We start from the raw sequence: 15,773 nt of genomic DNA on the forward strand, positions 1-15,773 counted from the left end.
TATATTTTGTCATTGTTTTATTTTTGAAAGAGATAATTCAGTGTTTAGAATAACTTTTGCTGATTGACCCGCAGCTGGGCTTGTGTGAGGTGTATTTTGTCTGTGGTCCACAGAAATGACCGGTATCGAACAACATTGTGGTTAACACCTTCGTGCAATACATAATAAATGGATTTCTTTGTCACATGCTTCCACCTACACCAAAGCTGAATAATTCAACCCCACAACAGAAAGAGTACGAGACAAACAATGGCAAAACACTGCAACCTGATGGTCTGAAGGACAGTGTTGTTGTTTATCCTGGTAGTTTCGTAATTGCATTCATGCGCATATAGGTAAGGAGGATACATTGCAATTAATTTGCGTTCGTTTCAGATTTTGTGAGGTAGTTTTGTGAGGTCGGTTTTTCATTACACAATCCTACATTATTTAAACCACTGGACAAGCATTTGTTAAAGACCCAAATAAATGTTGTGGAGTAGTGTTTCGATGCTAATGGTGTAGGTTGTTTTTATTTTTAGTCTCGGGTTTAATTTTTCCTACGTTCATTCCAAAATCTGCACAAGCCATATATATTTGCAAACATGTGATTAATTAATTTGGTCTTAGCAAAAAGGCCGAACCAGAAGGCCGAGAAATATATATATTTGTAAACATAAACGTAAAAAATTTGCACAATGTACACCGTCGTTCACCTGCGGATTAACGCGGCACAACAGTTTCAACGTAATTATGCTGCGTATCCAATCAAATGTCGTAACGTCACTGCTATAGACATTCTTGAAAGCCGCGTGTATTTTAGCCTTGGCGGAAGAAATGAGGGCGGAGTTGAGACATCGCTGGCTACTCCTCTCGCCGGGTGTGTTTTTACAAAAAACTGAACTCTCCCACGAGTTTAAATCCTTCTCCCAGATAGCCAATGGGTCTCGTTGTAGTGCTACAGTGCTCGCTGGCTGTCCAATGAGATGCTGAACTTGGCAACCTGGTCTTCCAATAAGATGCTGCGGGGCTTTCGTTGTTGTCCAATGAGATGTTGAGTTCGCCTTTGTTGTTGGTGATGACATGAAAATATTGTTGTTGCTGGAAACTGCGGGGACTGGGAGAGATTGGCAGGGGAGGACTCGGATTGAGTGGATTGATTTAGATTAAAGAGAGTGAAAATTATTTCGATTCGTTTTGTTTTCGATCCTAAAAAAAACTGGTTGCGCGAAGAGCTTGTAATGTCTGTGAATATGGACGAACTCAGGCATCAAGTAATGATCAACCAGTTTGTTTTGACTGCGGGCTGCGCCGCCGATCAAGCGAAGCAGCTCCTACAAGCGGCCCACTGGCAATTTGAGGTAGAGGAAACGCTGTGTGCTGTATTTTTTATTTTTTATTTTTTTGTCTTGCACTCCCTCACGTCTTCATGATCTTCAATTTAAATACTGTCACCGATCTATGACACTATGTGCTAACAAGCCAGCGTGACATCGAATCGAGTAATTGTGTGAAAGGTTGAATATTTATAAACGCAGCCATGTGACCATGTGCCCTTGCTGGCTAACGTTAGCTTAGCTAGTCAATACTGTGGACGTGGTGCCTAACTGGCCGTTTTTGTTTACATTCTTGACATGGAGCCGCTGTGGTATTGCTGGCCAACTGTCATTAGCCTAACTATTGGGACAATTGTTAAATGTTAATATAATCCAGATGAAGACAGCTTGTTGATGTTTTTGTTGGACAGTTGTGCCCGACTGTAAAATTTAACACTTCCTTGTTACAGACCACCCACATCTATTCTTTCCTAAGTGATTACTAATAAGTGTGACTAAATTGATAAGATAGGTTCATTAGAAACCTTCCAGGCCTGCATTTTAAACATAATGTGAACACAATGTTAACTCTTCTTACTCGCTTGGTTAAACCTCCCAAATCAAATGTTTCACACAGAAATTGAACCTTTATTGGTTAATAATTTGTATCTGATAAAGGACAGTGTTCTTATTTCCGGGATTTGAACTGGAGTCAGTTAAAAAGTGACAGTCCAATGCAACTCTCGGTAATGTTAAGAGGAGATAAAGAGGATACACTCTCTGTACTTGAGCTAAGTGGTCTAAGATGAGCCTATCCCTGTCCCCAGCTATATATAGGCTGATTAAGGTGTATTACCCCCCTCCAGCTGTTCTCATAAAGAAACTGAGCAGACATTATTTGCTATATTACTACCGCTTTCCTGCACCAAGAAGTCTTCTACTGGAGATGGCCTCTAGTCTAGTCATACTGTCTGTATTTTGAACAAATGTTGATTTGAGAATGTCAACATGGGGATGTGAATAGACACAACTCATACTCCGCTGATATGAGTTAAAAAAAAAAAGGGAAACTGTTGACCGTTAGTTCCTGTTTGAGGAACTACTGAACAGCCAAGGGACAACTGAGGGACCTTTTGACTTACGGGACTGTAGTTCCAGATGGTTCTCTCACCCTGAACACACCTCCTCTGTTAATGACCAAGCTGTTGTTGTGGTGGTCAGTGGCTACCTACAGCCAGGCCTGGTGGTTCACTGAGGGGTTGAAGGAAGCTGCTCAGCTCCTCTCAGGCTATTGCCTCTGTTTGGAAAGCTAAATTGGTTGGACTGGATTTCTCACGGAGATGAGGGCAGCCTGCTCTTCAGGACAAATGTGCAGCATTTCTCTCAGGTGCACTGACGAGAAGAATTCAGACTAACCTGGGGCTTCATTTTTTTTCAGTCACCGTTAGCAGAGAAATCAGGCAACTGATATACTTTGTATTCATTAGAATATAGTCTCAGATTACTATGAGGCTGTTTACACCTGGCATTAACATGTGTCTTGGGTGATCTGATCACAAGTGGCAACTCTAAGTATGGGTGTGAATGCACCCAATACATCCTCAATGCATCCTGAGATCTGATCATTCATGCCACATTCTGGGATGCATTGTCCACATCTATTTACATCCTACATTGTAAGTGTAAACGCTCATGTGTCCCAGGCCACATGGAAGGACTGCCTAGTCAACTAGGCGGTCACCAAGGATTCCTCTGGGTTTAGTTTATTTTTTTGTTTTTTCTGTTTGCCTCGTCTGTAATTTCCCACACACATCAGACCAAAACTGTGGAAGAGCTCCTGCCCGCTTGTACATTCAAGTTCAACTTCAGGTTCAAGTTCATTTATAATAAATTAAATAATCTGAGCCTGAACAGATGTGATCAGGTCAAGCCTGACAGGGTTCGGGTTGAGAATTACAAACTCTAGTGTTCAGACATTTACATTTTCCCACATAATGAGTTTTAAGAATGAGTTTCAACTTTTGCTGTGTATTTTGAGCAAAAAAATGAAAGAAGGAAAACAATTGGAGCCTGACTCTCCTAATTCACTTTTAATTATTCTCATCAATTTTGGCTCTATCTGGTGAGACATGCGTTTGCTGCATCCATGCCATTGCAATGATGTGAAACTATTTACCCACAATAGACTATTTCCTAAATGCAATATATCAGTTCAGGGGTCTGAAGGCTTTCAGTCAGAGCTACATCATCATCATCATCATAATAATAATATTTATTTACACAGCATTTTTTAAGAACCTATTGTGCTTCACAACAAAGTGGAATGGAAATAAAAGAAAAGAAGTGCAGTTGGGATATGTGATGAATTATTTTATTTCTTTAAGAGCACTTCAAATTTTGTATGACAACATGATTTTGTAGAATAATTGACAGTAATAATTTACAGATGTGAAATATGTCATACTAATTGATGGCACATTAAATTGAGGCTCGAGTGGGCAAGGATGTCTCATTTTGTTAAAGGCCTGTTCAACTCATATTCTTGCATTTCTGTACTATGTATACGTGTTTATTTATGTGATTGTGACACGTGCCACGGGGAGGGCTCGAGATGAAGGCAGACACGGTTTAGGTGATTAACACAGGCTTTATTTAATAATGTTGTTCATTCGTTCGCTCTCGCCAGAACGACGCTCCCTCTCTCTGCTTTCAGCCGGGGCTAAACGACACCTCCTACCACAACGTGTTTATTTGCATATAGAGCGAGGAAGTGAGATCTGATCACAAGTGGTCACTCAAGACACTTGTGGAGGCGCATTCTAATGACAGGTGTGAACTGACGTATTTATAGCTGTTCACTTGTGATCAGATCACCCAAGACACACGTTAATACCATGTCTAAACAGTTTGGGTGTAAATCACAAGTTTCATCACGATATATATCAATTCCTTGGAAAATGATACGATATTGCTGATATCACAACATCTGCCATGATAAGATTTTGATTTGATTAAATTCAGGGGCCTGCAATCAATACGAGATGATATCATACGCCCATTTAACACAATCGGTTACATTTATATCAACTCACAAAAAGCAAGTCAAGTCAACTAGAATATGATTTGACAATTTTATTACTGTGCTCTTCCAAACATTTAAATGAAAAACAATCTATTCTTTTTAATAAAAAGAATAAAAATAGACCTCCTGTTGTTCACTATAAAGTGACACATTTCTTGTGTTTAGGGGCAAATGTTTTTTATCAGTTAACGAGCCCTTGATGACCTTTCAATTATGAACATAAACCATGCATATCCCTGCTTCATCACCTTGGATTTACAAGGTTCTGTCTGTGTGCTCAGTGGTTTAGAGATACTGAGCTTTAAAACTTTCATGTCTTAGGTGTATTTTTCCCCCCCTTTTTCCCCAATCGTACTTGGCCAGTTACCCCACTCCTCCGAGCCATCCTGGTCGTTGCTCCACCTGCTCTGCCGATCCTGCGAGGGCTGCAGACTACCACATGCTTCCTCCGATACATGTCGAGTCGCCAGCCGCTTCTTTTCACCTGACAGTGAGGAGTTTCGCCAGGGGGATGGAGTGCGTGGGAGGATCACGCTATTCTCCCCAGTTCCCCCCCGAACAAGCGCCCTGACCAACCAGAGGAGGCGCTAGTGCAGCGACCAGGACACATACCCACTTCTGGCTTCCCACCTGCAGACACGGCCAATTGTGTCTGTAGGGACACCCGACCAAGCCGGAGGTAACACGAGGATTCGAACTGGAGACCACCGTGTTGTTAGGCAATGGAATAGACCGCTACGCTACCTGGATGCCCCTCATCCTAGGTGTATCTTAAAGATATTGATATGGATCGATGTTTTGACTTTGCGTCGGTGATATTGGATCTTTGGTCATTGAATCGATACATTGATCTAGATCGATGGATCGTTACACCCCTGCTAAACAGCCTCTGTGTATGTTTTCATACATCCTTCACATTGATATTGCCAGTCAGTTTGCACAACTGAAATTGATATACTCAATGCTCAATCTCCGCCTGGTGGCTCGGGATCTAAGTGTAGTGACAGACTATTGCTCCTTTCCCTGTGATGGCAGTGGCCTGATTTTCACAGTAGTTTGGCATCCTGCTTTACTCTCAGGCTATGGGCATGTCCCATCTTTTGTCATCCCCCCCACCCCCCAATTCAATTTCACCACAGCATCAGTCTCTTTGCTGCATACAGATTTTAATCTACTGGGTATTCATTATTTTACTGCATTAAAAAAAAAGGTAAACAGAGTTAACAAGAAACCCTAAAAGGGCAGATAAGGATGGTATAGTTTTACTGAAGGCAGTTTCATAAACTCCTTGTGCAAAAGTCAGTTTGTAGGTAATATAAAAGAATGTGCATAATTGCCCGTCTTGGCATCAGTGGCCTCCTTTTTTTAATTATTTTATTTAACTGTATTGTCATTGCTCAAAGTACATGTACAGCGAAGAACAAAACATAGAATTTCATACCCAGGATAGTGTATATTTTGGTCCTATAAGTAACAAATAAACGAGTAAGGAGGCATCAAGTGCTGATAATGGTACCGCTAATACTAGTGATATACTTAATACACCATGCTATTTACATGGTGCGAGTAAAGCAACAGTAATGAGATATGTTAATAGTGCAGCGCAGCAGTGTAAACAGTGTAACTAATGATGCTGTTATTATAGCATATTAGGATGCGTCTATTTTGTTTATTCTATGTCTAGTAGACAGAATAAATACACGGGTAGACACTGTCTACCCTTGTATCGCTTCTGATCCTTCCTCCACCTCACCATTTCTGTTTGTATTGTACTTGTAGTGGCCTGTTTGTTGTTCCTGCTATTGCTGTAGTCCTAAAAGCAGTATACTGTCACATTACATAAGCAATAGCTTGGCCTTTAACGTCTCTCTACATTGGTTTGCTCAATGCTGTATACATAAATAAGTTCAGCAAGCCAGTAACATGACAAGAAAAAGCTCCGTAACAGTTAGTTAGGTGCATTGCAGTCAATTTTTGCAACGTCAAGTCAGCATGATTGTTTCATCAACATTGTGAATGGGCGGCGCATTGTGATTGAGATGCATGAAAACCTGGGATTGAGAAAATAAACCATGCAAGACAAAGAGCTGTGTCAATCTGGTTGCTCTTTGCACAATAGCAGCGAGACACTTTGAGGCCTTGCTATGTGTGTCACGTTGTTGAGCAGACATTCCTGCACTACCGCTGCTGTTGTCAAACAACGAGACCATGTGTTGGGGGAGGGGGGCCGGGGGAAACCGCACATTCATTCAAGTCTTGGCAGACAGAGGCTTCCACTAAACGGGAAATGGAGGCTTGCTTGAGCTGACACTAAAAGAAACTCACACTTACATCCTGAAATGTGTTGTCCTCTTTCTCTCTTTTTTTAAAAAAATGTGATGAGCCCACAAGAGAACTGCTGAGGTATTCAATTCAACTTTCATTTTTTGTAGCCCTATATCATGATTCAGTTCCAAAGGGTTTTACAGTTGAATTGGTGCCAACGTTCAACTACCCCGTATCGTTAGACCCTCGAGTCGGATGAGGAAAAACTGCACAGAAAAAAAAAACCCTTTGAGGACAAAAAAAATTAGGGGGAGAAACCTCTAGAGGAGCATCAGAGGATAGACGGATAGACTTGCAGTTAAGACTGGGAAGTATTTCTATATGATGTTCATAATCTTTCAGTGGTGTTATATTCATTTCATGATGCACAGTTTTACTGTCCAAACTGATGACAATGAGAATCTATTGCCTAAAATTTCACACATGAAGTCTGACATATTTGAGGGAGTATTATTTAAAAGCATAGCTTTGGTTTGTTATTCCACATTACATTAAGAATTGTTTGATGTGATGAACCTCAGTTGGATTCTTAAGCATCATGACACAAGTAAGTAAGTAGAATTCTCTGATTATCTTCACTCTATCCATCCATTATCTTCATACTAATAGTTTCTATATTGTCCAACACTAGGTGGAGGAGTAGCTAAGCAGTAATAGATGTAGAGTTACCACTCAAAAAGGCAATAAATGAACACGTATATCACAGTGGAACAATGCAGAATTCATATACTGGGTGCTTTTATATCCTGGGATTATTTAATTCATGTACCAGCAGAGATTTCCCTGAATAAAATGACATCACCCAACACCGTCACCATTTTCCTATCATTATCATGAATCACATAGTGAGAGTCCGCAGGAATGTTTTCTCCTTGTTAGGAAAAGTAGCTGGCTGGTTAAGGGTAGGCTATGTTTTGGCTGGCCTGTGTGCCGGCACGCTGTATCTGCTCAGAGGTTACATGGTCTGTTTTCACGCCGGCATCCTTGTGTCCACAACAAGGAAGGACGATACAAGCAGCCAACTTACTTCCTTGTTTGTGCAGGGAGGCAGCTGTGAAACTGGCTGTCTACATTTTATAGTGTCTCTCTTATTGCACCCCCCGCCCCTCACTCCACCCTACCCAAGTCGGCTGGTCAGTGTTTTTGACCTCTAGCAAGAAGACTTTGTTGTTAGAAGATAACTCCTGCTGTGAGAGCTACTGTTCTGTTTCAAGCACATGTTGCATGAAATTCGTTTTGACAAGATCATGCCTTTGTTAGTTTTTTCCAAGGGATGTCATGGGGGAAATTTCATTTCGTCTGAAATCCAAAATTGATTATATCCCAATTTTTTAATGATTCTAAATCAAACATGGCAGATCCTTCAGTAGTTTTCTATTCAGCTTTTTCATTAGCTGACTGGGCTTTCATACAATTGCACAAACGCGGCTTTAAAGAACATTTACGTATAGCAAATTTGCCTTTTCTTTGAATTGGAATGTGGTGGGTGACTGGAAAGATTGGGTGGGGGTGTATGACAAACGCACTATAATGTGTTGTATCTATGGTCAGGAAATGAAAGTTTAAGTGCTTTTTGTGTTTTCACACACTATATCCTGTCTATCTCTCTGTGTCTCTCTTTCTCACACACCATCCATCTCTTGATCTCCACAGACGGCCCTAAGCTCCTTTTTCCAAGAGGCCAATATCCCCAGTCACCACCACCAGATGGTAAGTGCATTTGGTTTGACAAAAAAAAATCAAGAAAAACAAAGTTTGAGGCATGTATTACATCCTGTCAATGAGTGAGTGTGTGGAGGCTGATTCATGTCATGGTTCCATTGCTGGAGCAGAGGAGGCCATTCGCTGGACTAGGAGACAGATGCAACATGCACCCACTGACCCACTGGACTGGAACGCAAAGGCTCACAGCTGTGCCTCAGACACCGGCAGAAATTCCAACAGCCGACGCAAGCCCTGCTATCCCGCGTTAACCGCTAGTAGATAGGATTAGCTTTGCTTAGTCCCCTCGATCTGGCAGGCAGTATTTGGAAGAATGTGGGTTTTGTATGACATCTAATCCACTAGTTATACAGTGATTACCAGGTTATTAGCCGGGTTCATCTCACAAATTCCAAAGATAGAAGGAATTTAAATGGTTCTCTGCCAGTGCCACGCTGCATCACTGTCCACAAAGTGGTAGTTTGCCTTGCCCAATGTCAGCATAACGGGACAAATGGCATGAGGAAAGCTTATGTCCTCAGCCACATGCAGTTTATGCAACACCATTTCCTAATAGCCTCTGTGTGTGTGTGCGCGTGTGTGTGTGTGTGTGTGTGTGTGTGTGTGTGGTTATAGCTCTACCGTACTGTCCAACAAAACTCTGCCCCTGAAGAAGCAAACCAGGGAATGGTCTTGAATTTTGTGGCCACAAGCACACAGTACCACCGACACCCAATAAAATCCATGTTCTTAGGCCACCGGAGCGGCCAGGAAACCAGTGTTTTTGGTTTTCTTTCTGGACTGCTCTTTCTTCCTCCCTCCCCCAGTGCCTTTTGAGTGTATGCGCTTGTCAGTTGTTCTGGGAGTGGCGGTGTTCAAGCCAGAGAGCGAGCAAGGAAGTGAGCGAGGCCCAAGGGGCCCAAGGTTTGTTATTGTTCTGGGTACAGTGCCATTACATCACAGCACTGGAGGCTGTTTGTTTGTGCAAGTGTGTGTGTGTGTGTGTGTGTTTGTGTGTGTTTGTGTCTGTGTGTGTTTTGTGTCTGAAGGAGGACTAATTCAGGAGGAATACAAAGCTCAGAGACAGCAAAAAGAACAAGAGGCAGGGAGGCTTCAATCGCCATGGAGAGTGGAGCATCAGCCCACCGACCAACTTTTTCCATTCGTAGCACAGGTCCCTATGGTGTGATTTCCTGCATGACTGCCTCCAAACTCCCTTGGACCCCAGCGGCCATCGGGGAGCCATGTCAGGAGAGCTTAGACATGGAGAAGAAAGAACTCAGTGTAGCAGCAATAATGAATAGAGAACGGCCCTCAATCAAAGACGTAGTCTCTACTGACAACAGGTCCGTCTATGAGATGCTGTCTTGGCCTGAAAAAGAAAAAAATCGCATAAAAGTACTTCTGGGTTGAGCAGAGAAAAAATGGGTCTCAAAGCTAACACAACCCATGCCTCAATCGCAAGGTTGCATCAGCCAGTTTAGAAGTGGGTCAGAGCGTCAGCTGCCTTGTCCTAAATAACATTGGAAGACATTCATGGCAGTTGATTCAGCAAAGGTTAGGACATAAAAACAACCAATCCAGATAGGCATCATTGTTTGTTATTGTGTGTGTTTGTCAGGAGTGGATGCATGAGGGTCATGTGTATGGTAAGAACACGTGTGTGTGTGTGTGTGTGTGTGTGTGTGGGGGGGGGGGTATTGGTAGTTTCCCTCCCTATGGTAGGGAGCCATGAGAGGTGTAACTTTCTAACAGTTTGTAACAAATACGCAGAGAGCCAAGCTCAACAACAAGCCTCTCAGTGCAGCAGTAAAGGCCCGGAGTGCTGCCACGCAGAGGTACAGACTGTCCTCTCACCACAAACGTAAACATTCTCTGAGCTTTGTAACTCTACGATGCAAACTTTGAGCATGACAAGTCTAAAGGAAGTGCAAAGCTCGACCGAGTAAAATTGCTATACCACAATGCCACCAGTGAGTGTTGTTGCAACCCGTGTGTGTGTGTGTGTGTGTGTGTGTGTGTGTGTGTGTGTGTGTGTGTGTGTGTGTGTGTGTGTGTGTGTGCGTGTGCGCGTGTGTGTGTGTGTGTGTGTGTGTGTGTGTGTGTGTGTGTGTGTCAGGGTCATGTGGGTTACAGATTAGGCCAGCTCAGGCTTGCCTCCTCAGCCAAACCAGCTGAACTGAGTGTTCCCAGCCCTGCTCTTCCTTAGCAGCCCATGTTGTAAACACAACAGAGAGCAGAGATGCCATTGTTCACAGCTCTTCCACCCTCCCTCCACAGGGACTATGAGCTCACAGCCAGCTAGCTAACTAGCCACAACACCCAGCAGCTGTTAGGGGTCGATTTTGGTTTTTTTTTTTTTTTTTTTTTTTACATATCTTTTCTGGTTCCAGAATCCTCTATAGTCGACATAGAGTCTCTTTAGTCCGACAGTGAATGCTTAACAAGGCAAAAAGCTTCTTTCATGGTGAAGGAAAGAAATATGAGTAGTATCTATCAGGTCAGCATCCTGAGACACAAATAGGCTGAGAGCTTACTTGGTCATCTTTGAGCCTGCCAGCTGCAAGGCCCCTTGGCAGGTGAGAAAATGACATAAAGTGGAACCAGATAGGCCACCTGTAGAGCGGACAGATCTGCCAGTCTCAGGCCCCGCCCACACCACAGATTGGCAGGGCAAACCTTTTTTTGCGTGGCCTTACTGTACAGCAAGCTTGGTGACAGAAAACACCAAACACAAATTAATAAAAAATAGTTATACCATCTACTCCTGCTTCACAACTGACTACAAATGATGCCACATATTTTTTGTATTGCAGTTAATGTTCTGGCAGAGCAAAATGATATAAAATGATGATTACACGCTGCTAAAATTACAGCTTCCCCCTTTTTGACGAACATATGTCGTATTTCATGTGTTGCATGCAAGTTTGTTTGTATGAATGCACGTGCCTATATGTGTACACACAGAAGTATTTGCATGTGTACACATGAACACCCCCCATTACAGAAGTGTGTTATAAATAAAACACTCCTTACTTTGGCCTCCCAACCAACAGCTGAGCGGTCTCCACCACTATTTACGGTGGCTACTTAATATCTTTGTGTTTACGTGTTTGTGTATGTTTCTGTTCCTGTATTTTGGCTACCAGAACTTTTCAAATTGCTTTTTAATCGATGGCTTCATCGAATCCATTAAGGATGTTTGACATTTAAGCAAAGTTGCACAGAAGGCATCCCAACTTAAGTGCAGTACATCTCACAGGGTGAGAAGAAAACTATGAGTCCTGGGGGTTTAGATCGCGGTCATGAGACTGAAGTATTGCTCTGTTTTAGAACACTAGTCGGCTTTATTTCCCCATCAGGCAAGCAATGCCCGCAACATGAACTCCTAGCCTTGACATGTTTGCTCATCATTATATTTTATGGGCCTACGGCATCGGGTTATGTCTCAACTGACCTAAGGCTCTATGATGGCCAAGATGAAAACAGAATCATATTACCTTTGGTTGTCACAGTTTTAAGAGATAAATGTGAATAAACTATCTAGTTTCGGTTTGTAATTAATACTTTACTGATTTCCTTTATTGTCTTTACCCAGATGTGCACGCCAAGAAACACTCCCGCCACACCGCCCAACTTCCCCGATGCCATCACCATGTTCTCCAAGCTACGGGCGTCCGAGTGCAGTGGAGGCACAGGGAGTGGCCCCGCCCAGGTGCCCTCCATGGCCTGCTCGCCCCCAGCCCCCTCCTCCTCCTCCACCTCAGGTTTCTCCTCCTTCTGGGCCTCATCACCCCCTAGCCACCAGCCGGCCTGGCTGCCTCCTTCCTCCCCTACCGGCCACCACATACACCACCACTACCAGCACCACCACCACCATCACCATATGCACCAGACTCCCATGTGGCCCCCTGTGTCGCAGCCCAACAGCTCTCAGAACCCCCCTGTTGTGTCAGCGCTCCACGGCCAGAGATGAGACTCTATACATGGGTTGTGTGTGTGTGTGGGGGGGATGTCGGTAGCAAGCCAAGGGGGGGTTGGGGGAGGTTTTGGGATGGCTGGCATTAAGTTTAGCCAAATGAATCTATTTGTGCGAGGGGAATGATGGGCTGTTTTTTTGTCTGCGTGCGAGCGTGCATGTGTGTGCGTATGCACAGGTGGGGTCAGGGTAGTGTTTGGGGTCTAAAGGGGGTACTTGGGAAGAGATGAGACACTGCTCTTACATAAAAACGATGCGCAGTGGGGGGGGGGGGTTTCGGAGGGATGGCCTTTCCTCTCTTCCTCCATCGCCACTCAGCCGAGCCGAGGAATAACCTGGAGAAAACCACTAACAACGCTGAGGGAGCAGGGAAAAAAAACCTACACAGCTCCAGTCTCCCAGCCCAAAGGCATTTTGGGAAATTCAGCTATATATACTTCTTTCTTCGTTTCAACAACGGAAGCAAGCCCAGGACCCCACAGAGCACTTACACTTCCCTAGGATTGGAGCCATTTGATCTGTCAACGTGATTGATCTGTCAGCATTGTTTATTTGGAAACTCTCCTCTGCCGTAAGGGTTCGGGAATGTTCTGGCAATGTGACAGGAAGTCAGCAATAACCAGTAGATGATAAGGGTTGAGATTGTGGGGCGAATCACAGTGGCTCTGGTTTTAATGTCTTGGCTGATCTAATGGCCCCAAGCAAAAATATGTTTCTCCACATACTATTTGGTGGTATGAATTGTGTGTACTGTGTGGATAGGATCATTGATCATGTATAAACACTGTAGCCACGGGGCTGAGTTTTTTTCATTGCCATGGAAGTGCGAAACGCTGTGAGACTTAACTCAGTGGCTGCATTCATTGCATGTTCTTCTATCAGAGAGATGGGCTCAGTGTGCAGACACTAAATCTTAGGTTTGGGACAGTGTCAAAAGTCACACAGCCCCCTGTTACAGATGAGTTTTTTCAAATATAAAAAATGTGACAATAGGCTTCAAGCCAGTTGCAGATAAAAGGAGGTTTGCAATAATTCAAATATTTTAAGATTACAACCAGACATAGCTGGTACATTTTTCTAGTTTTTTTTTTTTTTTTTGCTTTGTTTTACTCTGATGATTACACCCCTGATGATGTCACATAGGGTTGTGACCAATAAAACGTCACTTCAGGGTTTTTTCCCTTCTTATTTTCTTGATGTCACAAGGCAACCTCATTAACATGGCAGAGCAGATCCATGTCCCCTGTTTGCTTGATAATTCAAGGCAGTTTTGTATTGCAGCAAACAGGGAGCACGCCGACTCCGTTGTACATAAAGCCTCTGCCAAAACACAAGTGCAAATACATCGAACTCAGTTGTGCCGTTGATGCAGCGGCAGACTCAAACAAGGTAAACACACGAGTTTCATGTGATTTTTCAACTATTTTGACATGGATGGGCGGTAGCCGCCAATACCTCGGCCGTGTCTCTGGTCTGTGGAGGTAGAGGCCAACTCAGTGATTTCCTCACAACTTGCAGAAAGCTCAACCACTCCTACCTCTGTCTGAATGGGAGAGGCCCCACATGTGCTTTTGAATGTATTCTCTACTGCAGAAACAGGATCAATGGGTTTGAGTTGAATCTCTCCAGGTGCTTTGTACCAGTAATTCCTGCCAAAAAAGGGAGTTGCAACATAGCTCAATGGACTGGTCAATATAGTCTTCTTTTTTTTTTATGAAACAGTTCATCTGAATTTAGTCCAGGTGACCAGTGAATTACATGATTGTTCAGATTAAGTTTACACACAGTAAAATATTCATTGTCATGTTGTCAGGACTCAAAAATCTTGAAGCCTCTCACCCAGGGAATAGACTCTTTAAACTGTCTTAGACTTAGATATGCTCTTTATACAGGATCCCATGTATGTCACAACATTCCTAAATCACCACTACAAGAGTAGTGACATTTTAACAGTGGCAAAAGATGGGGGAGATTACATCTCGTCTTCGTCTTCACAGTATAATTATCACACAGGAGCAGAAGAATATCCTTGACATTAAAGTATGACGGTTTGCAAAGAACGATCTACTCTCTGCCCTCACTAAAAGACCTTTTACTTTTGTTTTGTTTTTTTGTTTTGTTTTGTTTTGTTTCTTTCAAAGGCTGATTCTGTCCACATCACCACACAGACAATCAACCATTTTCACTTCCGTGTCCTCATCCATTGAGCCTCCACATAAAGGTCTTTTATATCTGTTCGTTCCAGCACAGGAATGACCAGCCGATCTGCCTTGGCATGGTTGGGCCTGTTGTGATTTGTCAGCTTCCCTTTACATGAACTTGCTTAACTTATGGAGTAGTCTTTTCTAATCCAGCACCTCTTTAAGATTTCATTCGGATCACACAGTGCAGCACGCAGTTTCGTTCATCCAACTGGGTAATTTCATGAACCGTCATGGCTGTTGTTCTGAGGTGGGGGCACCTCAGAATTGCAACGACCCCAAACTCACCGCAACACAAATGTAGAGTTGATGAAATTGTTGTTTTTGAAACCCTCGTAACGCACAACTGACCTGTTTTAGGTGAGCCGAGAAGCCATCTGATGTGAAATACATTTGTGTGGTATCTGTACATTGTGTGTATGAAATGACGGAGGGGATAGTAGGTTTGGCCAGCAGAGTAGCCATGGTGAGAGCTTCTGGCAGGGCTGTAGTACAGAGTCTGCAGCTCTGTTATAGAGATGCACCCAAGTCTGACTTTATTTGGCACTTCTTTGGAGTCCGGTACAAGATTTTTCTTTCTTTTTACTACACGGCTCCCCTGTCTCACTTCACAGTAAAAACACAGCAGACCTAGTCGTCAGTTCAGTGTGATAAGTCAGCCCCTCCACCCTGGTGATCTGGAGGCCGGGCGGGTCAAGTGTAGACCTGACGGAAACCGCTGCGCCCGCTCAACTTTTGTGTAAATTACTTGAGAAGAATGGTATACTTTCTCGTGGATCCTCACGAATTCAATATCTTCTAATCCTTCGCTCTTTTATATAGATTTCTTTTAATTATGTTTGTGTTCATTTCTTCTGCTAAAATTTGTATTTATATGTTTAATAAAACAAGATATGATCTGCTACGCTGTTTTGGCTCATCTTTCACAGCCGGCGCCTTCACATTGTGCCTGTTTTGGCTCTGCAGCGGTTAAAAAAAGAAGAGCGTTTACAAACAGTTTAGGTCCCTGACCTTTTTTCTTCTTCTTCTGAAATTACTCATCTTTGCATTTGTAAAGCTGCTATTTTGAGGAAGGATGTGGTTGGAATATTGATAGAGACATGTCAGCGTAGCACTTGTGAAACTAACATGTTCCAGACCCAGGTGTCATAACCTCACATTTACGTTGTAGAGAAGGGGGTGAACAGTTA

The 15,773-nt window shown here is 43.1% G+C and overlaps 1 protein-coding gene across 1 annotated transcript; it reads left to right on the forward strand.

The window, feature by feature from the left end:
* Positions 1 to 1,096: 1,096 nt before the first annotated feature.
* ubald2 (UBA-like domain containing 2) lies at positions 1,097 to 15,480 on the forward strand. The gene is made up of 3 exons (XM_056287730.1): positions 1,097 to 1,340; positions 8,356 to 8,412; positions 12,002 to 15,480. Exons 1-3 carry the CDS (start codon positions 1,221 to 1,223, stop codon positions 12,377 to 12,379), a joined length of 555 nt encoding a protein of 184 aa, XP_056143705.1. The 5' UTR covers positions 1,097 to 1,220; the 3' UTR covers positions 12,380 to 15,480.
* The last annotated feature ends 293 nt before the right edge of the window (positions 15,481 to 15,773 follow it).

This window comes from Lampris incognitus, chromosome 10 (assembly GCF_029633865.1).
Source record: "Lampris incognitus isolate fLamInc1 chromosome 10, fLamInc1.hap2, whole genome shotgun sequence".
NCBI classification, from domain to species: Eukaryota; Metazoa; Chordata; class Actinopteri; order Lampriformes; family Lampridae; genus Lampris; species Lampris incognitus.